Consider the following 20192-nt stretch of genomic DNA (forward strand, 5'->3'; position numbering starts at 1 on the left):
TACAGAAAAGCGAAATATTATATATTATTTAAAAAGTAACACTTATTGAAGTGAGAGGACTTTGGACTTAACGGAACACGTACAGGAGTGATATAAATCCAGCTTATTTAAATAATTATATAATAAAATTATAAATACTCTCCTTTTTTAAATTTTATAGTTACATTTTTAATAAAGCATTGTAATAAACAATTTCTTAGTCTTTAAAAACGTTTTTAAGTAAAATATATAATATATAACATTAGATGTCGGTAACAGTCGGTATCTGTCGTATTCAGCCGTATCATTTAATTTGACGCCATATTGATATTTAGTTCTATTTTACGGGGGAACATATCTCAGAGGGCACCACAAATGCTGGTCAAGTAAATTTATATGGGAGTTTGGAGGCCCTGGTCGAGACCGCTGACCATGCTTCCATGGTACCGTCATCTCGGATACTAGTTCACCGACCCATGGTCATTTCGCATTGACCTTGGTGCCTGTAACGCGTTTACACCTACGCTTTGCCCCTCGGACAGGTAGGTGCCCGGAATCGTGGACCGCGCCTCCGTGGTAACCTCATTTTGGATCTTACGGGTTTGGTTCGCGGACCGACAATCATTTTTCGCTGGCCGCGATGTCTGCTGCGCGTTGATCCCCGCGTCTTGCCCCTCGGATAGGTGGCTGATAGGTGACCCGAAATGGCTGACCGCGCCTTCGTGATATCGCCATTTTGGCTCGTGCCTATTCGACTCGCGGACCAATGATGCTTTTTCGTCAGTTGTGGATCCCCCATCGCGTTTGCGTAGTCATCTCGTTGATTGGACGTGTGGTCTGCTCGATCTGCTGACCACGCCCCGTGGCGCCTCCGTTTCGAACGGTGGCCTATTCGCGCGCGCGCCAATTCATAATCTTGCATTTGCACGCGCCGCTGGACTTGCTGTCGGGGATGGGAAAGGTATGCGCAAGCAGAAATCCAATTTCGCTATCCACATCGGTAGTTTTATTTCTCGCTCGTGGATATCATTGATAATATGGCGTTCATAGTCCGCCTCGCATTATGAACGCACCATTACTTTTTAATCGCGGACCTACGCATTACATGATTCTCCCGAATTTCTCGTTCGCGTACCATGGAACCTCACGTACGTCTACTTAACTTGATTTAATCTCACTTGATCGAAAAAAAAAAAAAAAAAATTGTCGTTAATCTCTGCGTAAACTTGGGAAATTTCCCTTAACCGTAACTTTATTAAACCTGGTTGTACCTTTTGACCCTCGCATGAGTCTAACCGAAATAACGACCGATACTAGTCCTCCGGGGACCATTTGCTCGCTCTATCCGCGCTCTATTGATATACGGTCATGTCGGCCGTTTGAACATGATTGTCGACTTTCGCCGTATTTGTAACTTAATATATGATAATAAACAAAAGGAAAGAGTATATAATATAACGTTGATTTATGTACAGTTCCTTAATCTAGTAGTGTTTCGTCGTTCGCACTTCACAGTCGGCATGACACTGTTGCTGCGTCTCGCAATGCCGCTTGTACTACTCGCTGCTGCGCCTGTAGATCTGTCGGGCTGGTCCTTTCGGCATCCCGTTTCCTTAGCTGGTCGCCGGACTTCTTTCCCGTCTTGGTTTTCGTCTTGACGAGCGGCTGCGGCAGGATCCTGTCATCGAGAACGGTGGGCCCCTGCTTGAGCATCCCGGGAGTCGGCACAATTGCAGCCGTCGGCTGCAAGGTCGCCCTTAATCTTAAGTTTTACCGAAAATTTGAATTGTTAGATAAAAAAGTAATAAATTGCCGTAAAATGCTGTTTTAAAATTTTTTGGAGGTTATACATAAAACTATTATGTACTGAATAAAACAAAATTCAGCTGTCTATATTTGCCTATTAAACTTTTATGAATTCTTTTTAAAAATTAAGTAGGATATTCGTTTCAAGAGTTATAATAATAAATTAAAAAAATAAAAAATTAAGAGAAAAAAAAAGAAAAAATGGAGCATCGAAAAAGAAAGACAGAAATCTACATGTATAATATAATACAGAAAGCAAAAAGAAGAGATAAAGAGAGAAAGAGAGAAATTTGTTGTTTAATTTTTTTAAGTTACAAATTTTATCTGATGTATTAACATATTTCCCATAACTATCATATAACAGTGCTATTTGTTTTTTAGGTTTCAGTACTTCGATTCAAGGTGGCTTTACGAGACTGCAATTTTTTAATTTCATAAAAAATATTTTAAAAGATGACATGAAAAATATTTATGCAAGAACTGAAAAATTTTTGTTCGAAAAACAAGATTCAGAATACTTTTTATCAGATGACGAGAAAGGGACAATATCAGATTTGGTGTTCAAGATGAGAACAAGATGGAATGCAAGTAACAGAACAAAGGATATTTAAAAAAAGAATCATGATTGGCTGCAGAAATCTGTTGAACTAAAAAAAAAAGCAAAAATTCAAGCAAAGAAGAAAATAAATCTGATGAAAAGAAGCCTAATTCAGGTCGGCCACAACTCAGTTTTTCAGAGTCTTCTGCACGAAATAAACGCAGAAAAACAGAAGATCTACGAACGACAGTATCGACTGAAGCACTCCTTTATTCAGCAACAAGTAAATTGCGGTCCGAAGGAAAAACTGATTTTGCAAAAGTGGTGCACGATATCTCAGAAGGGAGTCCTACTAAAGCTACAAAGTATAAAAGATCTTTGGACTCTGTAAATAATACTAATCTACTTTTCACAAATGACAAAGCTTTATCATTATTTATAGAACTTGGATTATCACAAAGTAAATATCAGCAGCTACGTAATGTTCATTTGCAGAAAAAATCAAAGATGATTTCATCATATAAAAAGCTACATAAAGCAAAATTACCATGTTATCCAGCTTCAGGTCTTTTTATCACTGCAAATAAAGCAGAAGTAAAATTGCAATTGTGACGTCCTGGGTGATGCGAGGTGGCTTCGATCCGGCAGAACGTCTCCGTTGATGGGTTCTTTTTCTTGCAGTTAAGGAGGTAAAACCCCAGGATAATTAGCTGTTGGTCGGCGATGTAGATTATGGCTCCTTGGATCCGTCGAAGGTAGGTAATTCAATAATCTCCAATAATCTTTATCTTTCTTTTGATAAAAAAAAGTATGATATTTATTGTAGAACTTTTACGATACAAGTGGTTTATGTGGGAGGATGGAACAAGTATGAGATATGTGACCTTTCCTGGCTCGTTCCACACTCTCCGTCGAGAGGGTGAAAGATTCCGCTTTTATACAATTTTGGAAACGGTAGTGGGAGGTGACCACACCTCGTTACAATGAGTCATAAGGCGTTGTCTAGCGGATGTGAGTCTACTTCTAGGGGTGTGGCTCGCTTGCCAGCAATGAGTCATAGGGTGGTGTCTTGAAATTCATTACCTTATATGGTCATGCGTGACGTTCTGCTTCGACATGTCCATATATGGTTTTGCATAGACTAGATTCACTCGAATGAGTCATACAGGTGACTCGTCTGAATTCTATTTTTATTCTCTAGTCTAACGGCGATTTGTATTGAGAGCGATACTTCCTTTTCATTATTAAATTTCATTATTAAATTTTAATATGACTTTTATCATGAAGAAAATATTTAATATTTGAATCGAAAAAAAGTGCAAATATATGTTGAATATTATTTAAATTTTCTTTAGACATACTTTACATAGGGTAGAATAATTCAATAGTACAATTAAAGTCATTATTAGCATGTCTAAAGTATAAAAGATATTGCTCTCTTCGTCTAACAGTTACTATAGTATATCTGACTCTCTCTTTCTCTCTTTTAGATCGTACAATATTCGCATCTCGCTCGGATTCGCGTTCCTTATGCTACGCATGTACAATTCTATCTTTCTCAGGTTCGTGAGTGGCGCTTCAGCGTTTGACGCTCGAGATTTATATTAATTTTAGTAAGTATATATATATATTTTTTGTTAATAATAATAATATTGATAAAAGTGATTTTAGCAGTGGTAATAATGATTCTACTATCATGTTAATAATGTATCATGCAGGTAGGAATGGTCAGCATTCTTATTAGTACGGGAAATTAATAAAATTAAATTGTTTATATATAATAAGATTTTTATTATTTTTATATCTCGCGAATGGTTGGGAATTTGATAGGAGTGTATAGGAAACATATTGTAGGACTTTCACTAAAGCATAATATAGTATTGGAAAATTTTATTGTTGATATATGTATTTGTTAATAACAATTTATTAATTAAATAAATTAGTACTCTTTAATTCGCGTATTGATATTGTTATGTTCTCTTTATTTAAGAGGTTTTGAATTTCTAATATCATCTTGTTTATGAGCATTTGTTATTTTATTGTTATAAATTTTTCGTAAATAAACAATTGCAGAAATAAAAGTTATTATCATTTTTCGTAGGTGTACTGATGCAGAGTTTATTTGTGCGGTCGAAATTTATATGTATCAGAACGAGCTTTTGTTACTATATATTTCAGAGTGTTGTTGCACAAACAGAGGTATGTATTTTTACGATTAATTAAGTATAGGAGTTTAGTAAAAATTATGCTTTATATATTATTTTTAGGGGAAAAGGTTTATGTTTTCAGGGTATATAAAAAGGGATTTTTAATCATTGTCGTTTACTGGATATTAAAATCTGAATTCCGATGTCCTTTAAATTAACCAAATTCGAATATGCAATACTATGTTATTGGTAACTTTTGGGGACATATATTTTATACCGGGTGGTTTTTCCTTTGGATTTTCATGTAGCTTTCGTTAATGGAGTAACGAAATTTTGACTTATATAAAAGTTGTTATATACGATCTGAGGTATGAGTTAAAAATATTTATTGACATGGTCAATAATTTGTTTATAATTGTTTATAAAAGTAAGTTACAATTTTGAATAATTATATAGTAAATGTTTTATCATTGATCGATTCTAGTGATTATTCCTTATAAACTTTTATATTGTTCTCATTTCAAACTATTCGTTTTCTATTTTATTTTAATTTATTATGAATCTATGCGGCTATCCTTGTCTTTCTCTCTGTGAACTGGTATTAAACTATCCTCGTCTTTCATGGAGTGAATGTTCAATTTTCAATCACGTTTATTAATTTATTAATTTAAATAGAAAATCGGCGTTAACGTTACTGGTGTTTAGGAGTATGAGAGATTCTATTTTTATCATAATAATTAAGTGTCAAAATTTTTGTTCAGAAATGAAATTTTTCAGCTTTAAAATGTATAAAAGACTAAAATATTAATGTAAAAGTGATTTGGTCTTTGTAAGTCTAAAGGGTAGAAAATTCAAAATGGCGGATGTAAAACTTTAATAATTTATAACTCGAGAACGGTAAGAGATAGAAAGATGGGGTTTCTTTTGTTGTGTTCAGATAATTAAGGGCATTATTTTAGGTTGTTTAAAATTTCTGTGTTTTATGGATTTCCATAATTTTTACTTATATCTCGGAATTAAGAAGAGATATGATGTGGGGTTTTTGTGAGGTTATTTGACAAATTCTGCTGAGTATCTGCAGTGATTTTATTTATCATCTTTAATAATATTTTTATGATAAATTTTATTGTTAATTAGTTTATTTTGAGAGATACAATAATGGTTTATAATCAAAAGTTATTTGACTTTTTGTGATAGTTCCAGTAATCACATTAACTAGGTTTGTTAATAATATAATTTAATTGTTTATAACAATCACGTTTGAAAGAATGTTAATGAGATAATTATTATTTTATCGTGATAATGTTCTTTAGGCATAAAAGGTTATGTTCTTATGAATAATCTACTTTTAATTAATTTATTTATATTTTATTTTAATTTTCTGAGTTTATTCTTATGGAACATGTATTTATTTGTGTGTTGAATTGAATTTATATTGCATAAAAGATCTCATAAAGCTTGTAATATTCATTTACGATCAATTTTAGTAATTCTGGGGAATTTTAACAAGCAATTGTCCAAAAGTTTATAGTGTGATTCATGAAAATGGGCTTAAGCTTGAAAGGGTACCTTAAAGCAGCCATGTTCTCTAGGCTTATGTCTACTGCTTTAAGAACGCGTGTTCGCATCAGCTGAGTGTTTGTTGTGACAGTTAATTTAAAGAATGATTGTTATATTATAATATTGTTTTCAGATGCTGGGGACTTCTAGCAATGAAGGTAAAAAATCAAAAAATTTATGCGGGTGGAATATAGCGGTGATTATACCGTCAGACGTGACACAATCTCTATTAGATCACACAATTGAACGTATTATTCTTTATCAAATGGAAGTTATGAAAACTTTATCAGAGAAAAAACTCGAAAATTTAACTTTAATTGGTAAGTGGGGCTGCGATGGTAATTCAGGGCACAGTCAATATAAGCAAAAGCTCGACGAAAACGGTAGTAGTGATAAAAGTGTTTTTTTTTTTACATCTTATGTCCCATTGCAACTTGTACACGTAGACACTTTGACAAAGGAAACTACTGTAGTCTGGAAAAATCCAGGACCATCATCACCAAGATTTTGTCGGCCCATTAAAATTGAATGTGCAAAAGAATCAGTGGATTTAACCAAAAAAACAATTAATTATGTAGAACAGCAAATAAAGAATTTAAATCCGTTTAAAACTACTATTAACGAAAAAAAAGTATGGGCGGAATTCATAGACCAAACTTGAAAGTCAAGACGGTCTTAAGCTCGTTCTCAAGACTACGATCGATTCATAGTTCTTGCTTAAGACCGACTTTCAAGTTTAATCTTGAGCTCGGTCTTAAGTAAGCAAATAACGTTGCATAGATAAATCTTAAGACCGAAATGGCATTATTCAATGCACAGTTCTTACTTAAGATTTGTCTTGAGCCAGTCTTGGTCAAGTCGACCAAATAGTCAACTTAAGACGGTTTTGTCAGGTTATGTGCTACATTGGCTGCTTTGGGATTGCTGGGGATTGCGTCATTTTCGCCGTCGTGGCCGGTGGCCGTCATCATCGCGTCGTGTATCGCGAGTCGCGACGATTAACCTTAAAGAGAGCGACGGGTGCAGTGGTGGTGTTTTCCCTCCGAGGAGGTACAACGAATAAACTCGAGTCGCCGATACTCGAGGCGAAGAGGTGTGACGAGGAAAGTGCGTAGTCATCGGTGTGAGAGCCGAGCAGCCGAGAACGACGAGGAAGAGCAGAGGGAGCGAGTGCGAAAGGGGAGAGCGAGAGAGCGAGAGAGAGAGAGAGGACAGCGGACAGGCCGAAGCCAGGAATTCCGACGACCGCGGCTTCATCAGGGAGCTCCACAAGTAGCAACGGTTTCGTCGGTAAGTATCGAAGTTGACGCGAGGGGTGGAGAAGTTAAGACGGTTGTCAGGTTATGTGCTACAATGGGTGCGTTCAGCCGATACTCTGCTAGCCTAGCAATCGTGAGCAGTCGCTCGTTTTCGCTCGTTTCCTCTCCTTTGACCCAATGGATTAAAAGGAGAGGAAACGAGCGAAAACGAGCGCGACTGCTCACGATTGCTAGGCTAGCGGAGTATCGGCTGAACGCACCAATTGCATTGCGAGTGGTGATATTCCAGTGTAGGGATTGCGTCGTTCTCGCCGTCATCATCGCATCGTGTACCGCGACGATTAACCGACGATTAACCTTAAAGAGAGCGACGGGTGCAATGGTGGTGTTTTCCCTCCGAGGAGGTACAACGAATAAACTCGAGTCGCCGATACTCGAGGCGAAGAGGTGTGACGAGGAAAGTGCGTAGTCATCGGTGTGAGAGCCGAGCAACCGAGAACGACGAGGAAGAGCAGAGGGAGCGAAGCGTCACAAGCCGGGAATTTCGACGACCGCGGCTTCGTCAGGGAGCTCCAGAAGTGGCAACGATTTCGTCGGGAAGTATTGAAGTTGGCGCGAGGGACGGAGAAGTCTGCTGTGGTCTGGCTCTGGTGGTAGCGGCGGAAGTGGAAGCCGCTGCAGTAACCTCCTTGAGACACTCGAGGCCAGGAGAGCTGCAACGGGCACGGACAGTGTGTTAAACGAAAATTTTTTACAATGTCAACTAAAAGAGTTATTTATTCCGATTTGGAGAAGCAAGTGTTTCTCGAAATTTTAAAAAAGTATAAGCATACTATTGAGTCAAAAGGAACAAATTCGTCAACATTAAAAGAAAAATCAGAAGCTTGGTTTATAATTACACAGGAATATAATGAGTCTCCATTAATTTCTAATAAGGTATTATAAGATAAACAAACTCTTTTTCTTTGCCAATGAATAATAAAATGCGGGGGATTCGTTTATTTCGACCAAACTGGCAATCTTTATTAAGTTGATAAATTCGAGGAACTGCTGTATGAAATATACTTCAAATACCTTACCGTTATTTGACAATTGACTTATTTTTAATATTAATCTACGCACAAAACATGTAAATGTTCCATTTCATTATTTTTGACTTGATGTTTTCTTAAATCACTTTACACATATTCAATATTATATTGTTTTAGTTCTTAGATTTAGATTTATTGCTGACATAACGTCCGAACTAACGAAATGTTTTATAAAGGCTGTGGTCCACTTGATACTACAAATGCTTTGAAGCATTCTTCTTCTCCTTCTTTCTTTATTGAAAGAAAAAAGAAGAGGAATGCTTCAAACATTTGTATGGTTGATTAGCACAACGTTTCGACGGGGATTCCAGTTCTTATCAAGTACACTTTATCGTTTATACGCTTTTGGCTGCGGTCCCCTTGACGTTACAAATGCTTTGAAGCATTTTTCTTCCTTTTTCTTTCTATGAAAAAAGAAGGAGAAGAACGCTTCAAAGCATTTGTAGTGTCAAGTGGACCACAACTTTTATCAAACATTTCGTTAGTTGGGACATTATGTCAGCAATAAATCTAAAATCTATAAAGAACTGAAACAATATAATATTGAATATGTAAAATGAATTAAGAAAACATCAAGTCAAAAATAATGAAATAGAACATTTACATGCTTTGTGCGTAGATTAATATTAAAAATAATGCCAAATAACGGTAAAGTATTTGAAGTATATTTCATACAGCAGTTCCTCGAATTTATTTATTTTTCTTAATATTAGGATGTTTTATGTTGCAGAGAGATGTTTCACAATTAAAGAAATACTGGTCTAACTTGAAACAACAAAACAAGAACATTTTAACAGCTGAAAGACAAGCAAGATTTCTTACTGGTGGAGGGCCACAAAAAAATGTTGGTGAAGTCGATTCAAATGTGTTAGACATAATACCTAGCCTTTTGACTACAGCACCAACAATGTCTTCGAGTAATTTTACAAGGAATGAGTCTACAGGTACTATTAAAATGTTTTTAAATAATACATATAAATTTGTTAATAAAATTATTTGTCAAATAAATAAATAAAATTTATTATTTTAGATCGACAAAAAGAAATTTTTAAAGCAGTTAAGCAAAATAAATCAGCATCTGACTTAAGTAAGTTAAAAATTAATTAATTTAAAATTAATTTAAAATCACAATTTTTTACAATATAATGATAAGATTAGTATTATGTTAATTGTATATTTTTTTTCCAGATAATATATTGATCGAGGTAGACGAGGACGATAGTGATGGCGAAAATTTATACTCAATTCTTCATGAAGAAGAGAATATACAGGAAGAGCCTAATAAACAATCTGGTAAGAAAATACCAAACGTTATTTAAAATTAATACTGTTTAAAAAAATACTTTTAATATTTAAATGCAACTTAAAATTATGTTTCAGATGTAATGACTAATGAAAAAAAATATATATATCTTGATTCAAAGAGAACAAATCATACGGACTCATTAAACTCTACATCAAAAAAGTCGAAAGTGGATAGAAGTAACGTAATATGTGAAAAAGAATTAGAATTAGCAAATATTAAGATCAATCATGAAATCGAAATATGTCAATTAAGAAAGGAACGTGAAGAGTTCATAAATGAATTAACAGTTAGAAAATTATTATTAGAGGAAAAAGAATTAAAAGAGCGAGTAAAATTAGCGAAGTTTCAAGCTCAAAAAGAGATGTAAGTAATTACTTATTTTTTTATTAAATAATTAAATAATTTATCATATTTAAAATTTGAATGTAATTAAATTTGGGAATAAGAGCCAATTGACTCTTATTGCCAAATTTATATAACTAGATTTGAATTTTTTATATAGAGAGAGAGCCTTCATATATCTATTTAATAAATAATTTATATTTTTTTATTTTAGGGGCCCTAATTATTTTTCAGATGATGACAAGTAAATAATTGTTTGCCACGTGATGGATTCGCCGCATTCGTGTCGAGACTCATTGCATTCGCGTAGCAGCGACGGTTCGTTAGACGGTTTAGGGAAGAAGTCTCGAAGGAACAAACTGAAACCTCGGGCCGAAGCGAAGAGGGATCATTTGTGCGCTGGAAGCAGTTCCGACGAAGACTGTCGCAATCTCATGCACGCAAGACTGGCGCGTCCTCCGGCATTATCCTGGCCGCGTCATAATTTATGCGAACAACGGTGCGCGGCGATCCCCGGCGTTGCCCCCATCGATCATCCTCGTATCTGCTGAAGACGTCAGGAGAGGAGGTGGCATCTTGAGGCTGCAGCGCCGAGGTTGCATCCGACTCGTACGAACGAGCTGTGGCGCGGCGCATTACGCGCACACCTCCTCCAGAGGCCTATTACGGCCGGTGAAGCACCGCGCGCGCGACTTTCTCAAAAATTCCTCTGCACTCTGCATTCCGCCGTAGATCACGCGCTCGTTAGCTACGGTCTCGTCTCCGCGCGGATGCGCCTCCACTGAATTCCACCTTGTTTTACCACCAACAAGGTAGGATGCCTGGGTTTCGCGATCGCATGCACGCCGGGCGCGTACTACTTTAATGGAAAGTATGTCAACCGCTCGCGCTCGCGAGAGGAGAGGATGGGTCCGCGATCAGATTATCCGATAATAATATCGGATAAGCGTCTTTGTTGGCGGCAGCGTCCGGGCGAGAGCAATTACGCGTGTTACGTTTAGGCGCGAGCCTCGTCATCGAGAGCGTCGGAGGATGTCGGTGAGAGTATACTCTCGATCGGAGATTCTTCGATCGGCGTGCAATCATTTATCCTCGCTCGGTAGCTCGAAGATGTAGATAACAGTTTAGTTTAGATGTAGATAACAGTTTAGTTTCAGTTATTTGATAAATTAAATTTACGCGAAAGATGCAAGAATGAGGTCAACGTTTTATTCTTTTTCGATTTCAACGAAAATTTGAGATTTATTACTGAAGTATTCAATTTATTATGATGCATCTTAAGTCTTGCGTTTTATTTTAATTTTTTTATTTATATATGTTTAAAATTTATATAAAATTATTTAAATTTCGGTTGAAATTATAGAGTACAAATTTTCCTTTAAAAATCCAGAGAGACAGACTGTGATTTTAGACTTCAACAGAAATTCGAGGCTGAATAAGTAATACTAATAAGTAATAGTAATAAGTAATATTTAGTATAGTAATAAGTAATAGTAATAAGTAATACTTTACATTTATTGAAAAAAAAGGAGTTTTTGTAAAGAAATCGATCGAGATTGCCGCAAGTATTATCTCTAATATTAAGGTGTTATTTAATGAAAATAAAGTTTTTGAATATCAAATCATATAATAATGTGTATTAAATTCCTTCCTTTTTTTATATATAATAATTGTTTATTAACAATCGACTATCGATTTTACGGCGACCGTCATCTATTGCTTGTTAACCATAGCGGATTGTTAATCAAATCTGCAGTTTTATCTCGCAATTTTCATTTTACGCGTAGGATTTCAAAAAATAAAAAAGAAGCAATTAAAACCGTATAATTTATTCTTGATAAGAGGTAAGTACTACAGATTCTTTACAGATATCAAGAGACACGGTGGTGTCTCGCGCTAAGTACGCGTGGAGCGAGACGCACCGGACTCTTACGTGAACGCACGAGTTGCGAGTACTCGAGATTTTGAGATCTCAATAACGAGTGAACGGATCAAGTTTCTAAGTAGGCTTGATCGATAGCTTGGGGTCGATTTGGGGGGGGGGGTACGTGTTTTTATTTTACATAATTACATAATAACATTCTTATTTATTTTTAACTTATATTAATTTATAATAATCTATACGACCGTATAAACATAATAACATATTGTATATTATTATTTCATTATTACTGTACTATATTACTATATACATTTTAGATAAAAACATGGAATTAAATAATATATATGGTCAATTTGACATCAATTTATTTGACACGTCTGATTCATCTTCGGATGACGAGCATAATGATGAAATTCGAATAATACGTGTAAAACGATATATTCGAGATACGATGGATCCATTCACTGCCTACCGCGAACATGAATTTCATCTTAGATATAGATTTTCAAAAAATTGTGTCATGAACGGATTATTGCCTTTAGTCGTCGAAAGTTTAACAAAGCCTGATAATCGAGGTCTACCGATTGATCCAGTTATCCAATTGCTTATTTGTTTACGATTTTATGCTACTGGCAGTTTTCAGGTAATTTTCTATAATGCATCTTCAAACATTAAAGTAAAACAGTACAAATATGTTTAATATATTTGTTTCATAATTTATTATTTAGACAGTAAATGGAGATCTCATGGTATTATCACAACCGACAATAAGCAGGATTGTGTTTAGAGTAACAATTGTATTAGCAACTTATTTAAATACTTATGTAAAATTTACAACAAACCAAGCAGCCATTCAGGAAAATAGAAGACTCTTTAAAGAGTTAGGGTATGGACAAGGAGCTATTGGACTTCCTCATATTGATGGAGCGATAGATTGCACCCATATAAGACTAGTAGGTAACAATTTTGGAGGACTTGCTGAAACATACAGAAACAGAAAAGGATATTTTTCTTTAAATGTCCAGGTAAAAATATGATATTGAATAATATATATATAAGAGGGTGAAAGCCGTATGTAGTAATGCAAGTCAAGTTTTCAAACTATTGATTTGTGTGTATAAGTGCAATCTATATTGTATAGCACGCATCTGTATAATCAGTATTTTAAAAAACTTGACTTACGTTCATGCTCTAAACCAAAAAATTGAATAGAAATCGTAATGTGCAAAAAGGAATTAAAATTAATCATGAAATCAAAATGTGTCAATTAATATGAGAAAGAAACGTGAAGACATAATAAATAAATTGACAAAATTATTATTAGAGGAAAAAGAACTACAAGAGCGAGTGAAATTAGCAAAACTCCTCAAAGAGAGATGTGTAATTATTTATTTTTTACTATAAAGTTTTCACACCATCATATATAACGTATACAGGGTGTCACCTATAGAATTTACGCCCATTATTTACACAGCGATATTTATTATCAAAAATTGAGTTAAAAAGTCCTGAGCCATTTTTTTCTATAATACTTAGTAATTATTGAGTAAAATCAATCTCAGCGCAGTCCTTTAGCCGACTGTACGTCAGTGAGCCGCGCGCCTGGTAGTATGAATGAGCGTACACATGGCCCGGTTAAAAGACAGTGCCGGGGGCCTATTACGTATCTTTTCACGAGGTGAAAATGCAAAAAGTGAGAGAATTTACTAGAGTATCTACGATTTCATTGGCTGAAATCTAGTAAATCTATTCACTTTTCGCATTTTCACCTCATGAAAAGATACGTAATAGGCCCCCTGATTGGATTGACTTTACTCAATAATTACTATTTTGCTAAGCATTATAGAAAAAAATGACTCAGAACTTTTTGACTCAATTAACTCAACTTGACTCATTAACTTTTTCTCATTTTTTTACTCTTTGTGTAAAAGGCTATTGTGGGACCACGAATGGAATTTTTAGACCTTGTCCCAGAATGGCCTGGAAGTCAACACGACAGCCGAATCTTCCAAAATTCTCGAGTTTTTATGAGATATCAACAACGCGAATTAACAGGAATGTTGATTGGAGATGCAGGATATCCTTGTCTCCCATTTCTTTTGACACCCTTTAGAAACCCACAGAATGAAGAAGAACAGAGGTAAAGAAAAGAAAAGAGAGTAATTGTAAATAAATTTGACCATAGAAAGATAGAAATTAGGCAATGAGAGAACAATGCGATTATTAGTGCGTGAAAAGTCAGAAAGACAATAATTTAACATTTGTAAAAAGATATAAGCGCGAATGTTTAAGCCGACTCCGCTTTAAGTCATCTTCAACGATGTAACAAAGTGAAAAATAAAAGTTTATATCTCATGCTCCATATTTGTTTTGCTTCTTGATGGTGTGATCAGAACGCCTTACAAATAGAACCAGAATAGAAAGTCTGCGATTACGTGATTTTATTTTACACTTTGTGACATCGCTGAAGATAGCTTAAAGCGGAGCCAAAAACGTTCGCGCTTATGTATCTTTAAAAATATTTAATTATTGTCTGTTTGACTTTTCACGCACTAATAACCGCGTTGTTCTTTCTTTGCCCAATTATTATCTTTCTATGGTTAATTTTCGAGAAACCTAAATTTAATTGTCGTTTAATTTAAATTTTAATATGTCGTTTAAAAGTATTTAGTATTATATAATAAGAGTATATAATAAATAATATATTTCATTACATACAGATATAATGTAATTCAATCACGAACGAGGATGGTTGTTGAGAGAACGTTTGGAGTTTGGAAGAGACGATTTCCTTGCTTAGCAAGAGGATTGTCTTTAAAACTTATTACCTGTACAGCAGTTGTTTCAGCTTGTGCAGTTTTGCACAATTTATCCTTACAATTTAAAGATATTCTCCCAGAAGATCCAGATGATGATGCAATTGTAAATGATGCAATTGAAAATGTTGAAGAATTGCATCATAATGATCCTCATTGGCAGCCTGCTGATGGTTTTCTTGTTAGACAGAACGTAGTTCGAAATTTGTTCCAGTGATTTACGAACAATATCCTCTATTTTACGTTTCCATGCGTTTGTTGCCTTGCAAAATCCATTGTGATCTTAGAGAGAATTCACACCTTGGCAGAATAGCAGAAAGCAGAAAAGCAGCAGCCAATCAGGACTTGAGCTGATAGTAAGCATACTACAGTATGCATGCACAGTACATTCTGCTTACTACTAGCGCAAGTCCTGATTGGCTGCTGCTTTTCTTTCTGCTATTCTGCCAAGGTGTGAATTCTCCCTTAGACCCTCATCTAAGAAATAATTATTCTCCTCTAAAAAATATATATATATATATATATATATATATTAATTTCCATATACGTTTTAATGTTGCAAGTATTATGCCGAGTTTTTACGCGTAAAAAATAAATATTAAATAAAATATCTGTTATTATAACAAAGATTATTAGTATGGTTACTGGAAATAATATTTTCTTATCCTTACATGTATATATATAATGCAAATAAATGTATAATTGATGAAAACTTGTTTTAATTTATTCATTAAGAGAGAATCGATCTTCACCATGGACGCTTTTATTATAACTTATTTTAAAGGAATAAGAAAACATAATTTTTTACAAAGCAGCAGATCCCCAAAAACTGTCTAAAGTTAGAGGTCCTTGTATTTCGACTCCTTTTTCTTTTGTGACAATGCCAAGATGATACTAAAAAACAGAGCAGATTGTTGACAATACAATTAAAATTATTAATTACACACGTACGAATTTTAGTTTACCTTTGGGAAAGATCTTGCGTCTCTGTAGAAAAGAACTTGCATTACTTTGTACAGAAGTTCGATAGCTTCCTCCTTATTCATTTGGTTATTATCCTCGTAAGCTTTTCTCAATATAGGCGTTGCCATGTAAGCACCATATTCAGTCGCAATAACAGGATCGTTGTAAGCTGTCCCAAGCTTATCCACAGTTCTTAAAAATCTGAAAAGGCAAAACTGCGATTTACGATGTACTTGAAGACACGAAGTGTGTTGAGGAAACGCACACTTACGGTTCTCCATTTTCCAAACCAGCAATAATAAAATTGTTCAAAAACGGATCGAAATTTGATCGTCTGTTATACATGACACGCGTTAGCCAGCAATGCAATGCCTTTGGCTTTAAACTAAATCCATCATCCAAGCATTGCTCCTCAAGACTGAAACAAAAGTGTTGACGTAAATTAGCGCTTTTGACACTTATTGGAAACTCTAATGTATTCTTATATCGTACAATAACTTTACAAAACTTTTATTAGTTTATTACATAGCACTCTACGTAATAAACTAAGATGTATTATTTGAAGAATATTAAAGACATGTAAAAAAAAAAAAAAAAAAACTATGCTGAGACTCACATCTTTCTTTCCACATAGCTCTTGATGCACTGAAAATCTGCATAATCTCCAGACGTACCAAGGATGATGTTATCATTAACTTTCATAAGACGTTCCAGATTTCTGTAACGAGCGAGCGATCCGTAAGATCCTAGGACGTCTGCCGCTATAATAATTCCATCTTTGAATTGTATGCCAATGACAGATGTGCCAGTTGTTATAGAAGACATGTAAATAATAGAATGAGTTAAAGTAAGCACTTATCATATCTTCATACCATTTCGGAAATTTATCTAGTACCAGTCTTAAGTATTTTGAGTTTCACTTTACTTTGTCGCTCTGTAAAAGAGAAGATGACCTGCAAGATTTGCATCATCACAGGAATGTACAGAGAGACTTTAAACTAAGCGGATGGAAACGTTTGTAAATTATCGGATGAAAACGTACTATGATTTCTGAAACCAACGGTGCCGTACTCGCTGCCGGGAAAGTGATAAAATGCGTTGCCACTTCTGGAACTCCCTGATGGAGTCGCGGTCGTCGGAATTCCTGGCTTCGGCCTGTCCGCTGTCCCTCTCTCTCGCTCTCTCGCTCTCCCCTTTCGCACTCGCTTCCTCTGCTCTTCCTCGTCGTTCTCGGCTACTCGTCTCTCACATCGATCACTACGCACTTTCCTCGTCACACCTCCTCGCCTTGAGTATCGGCGACTCGAGTTTACTCGTCGTACTTCCTCAGAGGGAAAACACCACCACTGCACCCGTCGCTCTCTTTAAGGTTAATCGTCGCGATACACGACGCGATGATGACGGCCATGACGCGCGACGGCGAGAATGACGCAATCCCGACACTGGAATATCACCACTAATGTAGCACATAACCTGACAAAACCGTCTTAAGTCGACTATTTGGTCGACTTGAGCAAGACTGGCTCAAGACAAATCTTAAGTAAGAACTTTAATGCCATTTCGCAATCCCCGGTAAATTCTTGTAAATCTTTATCACGATTGGTCAAAAAGCTTGGATTCCCGAACATTGCCGAACATTGCTCTCTTTAAGGTTAATCGTCGCGGTACATGACGCGATGATGCTCGTCGTACTTCCTCGGAGGGAAAACACCACCACTGCACCCGTCGCTCTCTTTAAGGTTAATCGTCGCGGTACACGACGCGATGATGCTCGTCGTACCTCCTCGGAGGGAAAACACCACCACTGCACCCGTCGCTCTCTTTAAGGTTAATCGTCGCGGTACACGACGCGATGATGCTCGTCGTACCTCCTCGGAGGGAAAACACCATCACTGCACCCGTCGCTCTCTTTAAGGTTAATCGTCGCGGTACACGACGCGATGATGCTCGTCGTACTTCCTCGGAGGGAAAACACCACCACTGCACCCGTCGCTCTCTTTAAGGTTAATCGTCGCGGTACACGACGCGATGATGCTCGTCGTACCTCCTCGGAGGGAAAACACCATCACTGCACCCGTCGCTCTCTTTAAGGTTAATCGTCGCGGTACACGACGCGATGATGCTCGTCGTACTTCCTCGGAGGGAAAACACCACCACTGCACCCGTCGCTCTCTTTAAGGTTAATCGTTGCGGTACACGACGCGATGATGCTCGTCGTACCTCCTCGGAGGGAAAACACCACCACCACTGCACCCGTTGCTCTCTTTAAGGTTAATCGTCGCGATACACGATGCGATGACGGCCACCGGCCACGGCGAGAATGACCACAGAACATATAAGAGAATGACGCAATCCCCGGTAAATTCTTGTAATTATTATCATGATTGGTCAAAAAGCTTGGATTCCCGAACATTGCCGAAGCCATATTCTTAAGCACAGACTTCGTCAAGACGATCTTAAGCTCAAAACTTGTGTTCTCAAGATTTATCTATGCATGTAAAGCCGTCTTCAGACGGTTTTCGATCTTAAGACCGTCTTGGCCAAGATCATGCTTAAGACAAATCTTGAGCAACGTCTATGAATTCCGCCCATAGTGTTAAATATATTTTGACGTTGACAATGATAGATACTAAAATATGCAATTCATTGTCAGATACATCTGCGATGCGTTGTTATCTATGCAATTGTGCATCTAAAAGTTTTAACGATATAGATTAAACCAAGAAATTTTTACAGATCACTTAAAATTCGGCCTATCGTCTTTACATTGTTGAATTCGGTGATTTGAATTTTTATTACATTTGTCCTACAAATTGGGAATCCTAAAATGGCAGGCTCGTTCAAAAGAAGAAAAAGAATCGGTCGAAAGAAGGAAAAGAATTATACAAGCAGCTTTTAAAACAGAATTGGACTTAAATGTTAACAACCCGAAAGCCGGCAGTGGAACTTCTAACGATGGAAACACTGCTCGATGTTTTTTTGAAAAATATCAAAAATCTGCACAAATAACTAGAATTGATCAAGATATTATACATCGATTTTATATTATATTGCAAGCTATTTCATGTGGTCATATTAATTTGGACAATTTTCGGCAGTATGCCGTGGAATTAGCTAAAAAAATCGTAAAATCATTTGATTGGTATTACATGCCTACTTTAGTTCATAAACTTTTAATTCATGGCCCAGAAATAATACAACATTCAGTGTTACCTATCGGTCAAATGTCCGAAGATGCGCAGGAGGCCTGCAATAAATTTTTTGGAATCTATCGCCTGCATTTTGCAAGAAAAAATTATCGTCAAAAAACGTTGGAGGATGTTAAAAGATTTTTAGTTGCATCTGATCCGTACATTTCCAGTTGCCGAAAGTTGCCTGTTAAACCGCTCAAATCTTTGTCCACAGAAACTATTAATTTATTATCACCTCTATCTGTAAATATTCAAGAAGAATATGAACAAGAAATGATTGAAAGTAGCTTGACCTCTGAGTCAGGTACAGACGTAGAGGCTTACGACTCTTACGACAATGAAAACTTTGTCTTGTAATATAAATTTTTTCAGAGCAATAAATTTTTTTACGTAGCTACGCGTAGAAAATATTTTGTAAACGTAGAATTTAAGTGTATCTTATATACTATAAAATTTATTTATGCATATTACATTACAGTTCAAAACTTAATTTGTATATTACTATGTTTAATTTTAATAAAAATTTTTGTATCGCCATATTGCATTTCGCCATTTTGAATTTTTTCATTTTTGAAAAATTCATAATCACAGACCCTAATAACCACAAAACAATAAGTTTTAGACCAATTGCTAAATTTTTTTTATTTTTGACATGTTTGGAACTCACGTGTATATAGTTGCTGCGTGTACATATTAGTCGCTAAGTTGATTGTTTGATGTTTGCGTTACCTATTGGTTGATAAGTTGCGTCTCGTATCATTAGTCAAACATTGTTGAAGCGTTGCCATCGGCAACCTGAAATTCGCGTTTAGTGACTCGCGCGGAACGTTGGCGAATCGCGATCGTTAGCATGTCAATATTTCGCGCGACTCACCCGACTCGTGCTGCCCGTTCGCGGGTGGCCCACCCAATTACTGGAGCTATTAGTACTCGCTCGCGCCGCAATTCGCAGGTGCATGAGCCGCGGAGTACCGGAGCACACACTCTCATTTCGGAGATGATCGAGTGAACACTCACATTTTTGGACATCGCCGAGTCGACTCGCTTGTTAACGTGCCTTGCTTGCTTGTTCACCGGATCACGCTTTATGGTGAAGTTCAACTCATGCTGAGAGTTCTAAGAGAAGGTTACTGGATTCTCCGAGCGCGAAATATAGTAAGAACGACCCTACACAGGGTTCATCTTTCATCGTTTCCTTGAACCGATTACCCTGAACGGTGGATTACTTGGCTCGTGGGTCGATGAAGAACGCAGCTAATTGCGCGTCAACTTGTGAACTGCAGGACACATGAACATCGACATTTCAAACGCA

At 36.3% G+C, this 20192-nt stretch overlaps 3 protein-coding genes, 1 long non-coding RNA gene, 1 other non-coding gene and 1 pseudogene across 10 annotated transcripts in view; 5 read left to right on the plus strand and 1 right to left on the minus strand.

Annotated features, from left to right (window-relative positions):
* LOC139823859 (uncharacterized) overlaps nt 1-20192 on the plus strand; it is a 315960-nt gene that overhangs the window by 33274 nt on the left and 262494 nt on the right. The window lies entirely within an intron of this gene.
* LOC139823880 (uncharacterized) lies at nt 2142-2935 on the plus strand (annotated as a pseudogene).
* LOC139823862 (uncharacterized) lies at nt 6688-11652 on the plus strand. Of its 6 annotated transcripts, XM_071796341.1 has the most exons (8): nt 6688-6788; nt 6924-7320; nt 7579-8225; nt 9111-9324; nt 9411-9467; nt 9569-9673; nt 9761-10049; nt 10243-11652. In XM_071796341.1, the coding sequence occupies exons 3-8, from the start codon at nt 8046-8048 to the stop codon at nt 10274-10276; spliced, it is 879 nt and encodes a 292-aa protein (XP_071652442.1). In that variant the 5' UTR covers nt 6688-6788; nt 6924-7320; nt 7579-8045; the 3' UTR covers nt 10277-11652. The 6 variants fall into 6 exon arrangements, with proteins under 6 accessions (XP_071652442.1, XP_071652444.1, XP_071652441.1 ...); XM_071796343.1 differs by lacking the exon at nt 6688-6788 and having other exon boundaries at nt 6802-7320; nt 10263-11652; XM_071796340.1 differs by lacking the exon at nt 6688-6788 and having other exon boundaries at nt 6806-7320.
* On the minus strand, nt 15429-16866 carry LOC139823857 (proteasome subunit beta type-4-like). The gene is made up of 5 exons (XM_071796330.1): nt 16732-16866; nt 16306-16465; nt 15961-16107; nt 15692-15890; nt 15429-15620 (listed from the first exon to the last, which is right to left on the minus strand). Exons 2-5 carry the CDS (start codon nt 16389-16391, stop codon nt 15531-15533), a joined length of 522 nt encoding a protein of 173 aa, XP_071652431.1. The 5' UTR covers nt 16392-16465; nt 16732-16866; the 3' UTR covers nt 15429-15530.
* LOC139823877 (uncharacterized) lies at nt 18473-19237 on the plus strand (the record flags this gene model as incomplete). The annotated part of the gene is made up of 1 exon (XM_071796357.1): nt 18473-19237. A coding segment is annotated over one exon (765 nt), but the record flags the coding sequence as incomplete, so codon positions are not given.
* Nucleotides 20087-20192, plus strand: part of LOC139823888 (5.8S ribosomal RNA) — a 155-nt gene continuing 49 nt past the window's right edge. The window contains exon 1 of the ribosomal RNA XR_011734928.1: nt 20087-20192. This exon is cut by the window's right edge and continues 49 nt beyond it. This is a non-coding gene — a ribosomal RNA (5.8S ribosomal RNA).

Source organism: Temnothorax longispinosus, unplaced genomic scaffold (assembly GCF_030848805.1).
Source record: "Temnothorax longispinosus isolate EJ_2023e unplaced genomic scaffold, Tlon_JGU_v1 HiC_scaffold_20, whole genome shotgun sequence".
Classification (NCBI taxonomy): domain Eukaryota; kingdom Metazoa; phylum Arthropoda; class Insecta; order Hymenoptera; family Formicidae; genus Temnothorax; species Temnothorax longispinosus.

Coding starts and splice junctions, on each gene's coding strand:
- LOC139823857 (XM_071796330.1), bottom strand. CDS start 16,391: ATGAAAGTTAATGATAACATCATCCTTGGTACGTCTGGAGATTATGCA. Junction 15,891..15,960: donor GGTTTGGAAAATGGAGAACC/GTAAGTGTGCGT, acceptor TTGCCTTTTCAG/ATTTTTAAGAACTGTGGATA. Junction 15,621..15,691: donor ACGCAAGATCTTTCCCAAAG/GTAAACTAAAAT, acceptor TCTGTTTTTTAG/TATCATCTTGGCATTGTCAC.
- LOC139823862 (XM_071796341.1), top strand. CDS start 8,046: ATGTCAACTAAAAGAGTTATTTATTCCGATTTGGAGAAGCAAGTGTTT. Junction 8,226..9,110: donor CTCCATTAATTTCTAATAAG/GTATTATAAGAT, acceptor TTTATGTTGCAG/AGAGATGTTTCACAATTAAA. Junction 9,674..9,760: donor AGAGCCTAATAAACAATCTG/GTAAGAAAATAC, acceptor ATTATGTTTCAG/ATGTAATGACTAATGAAAAA.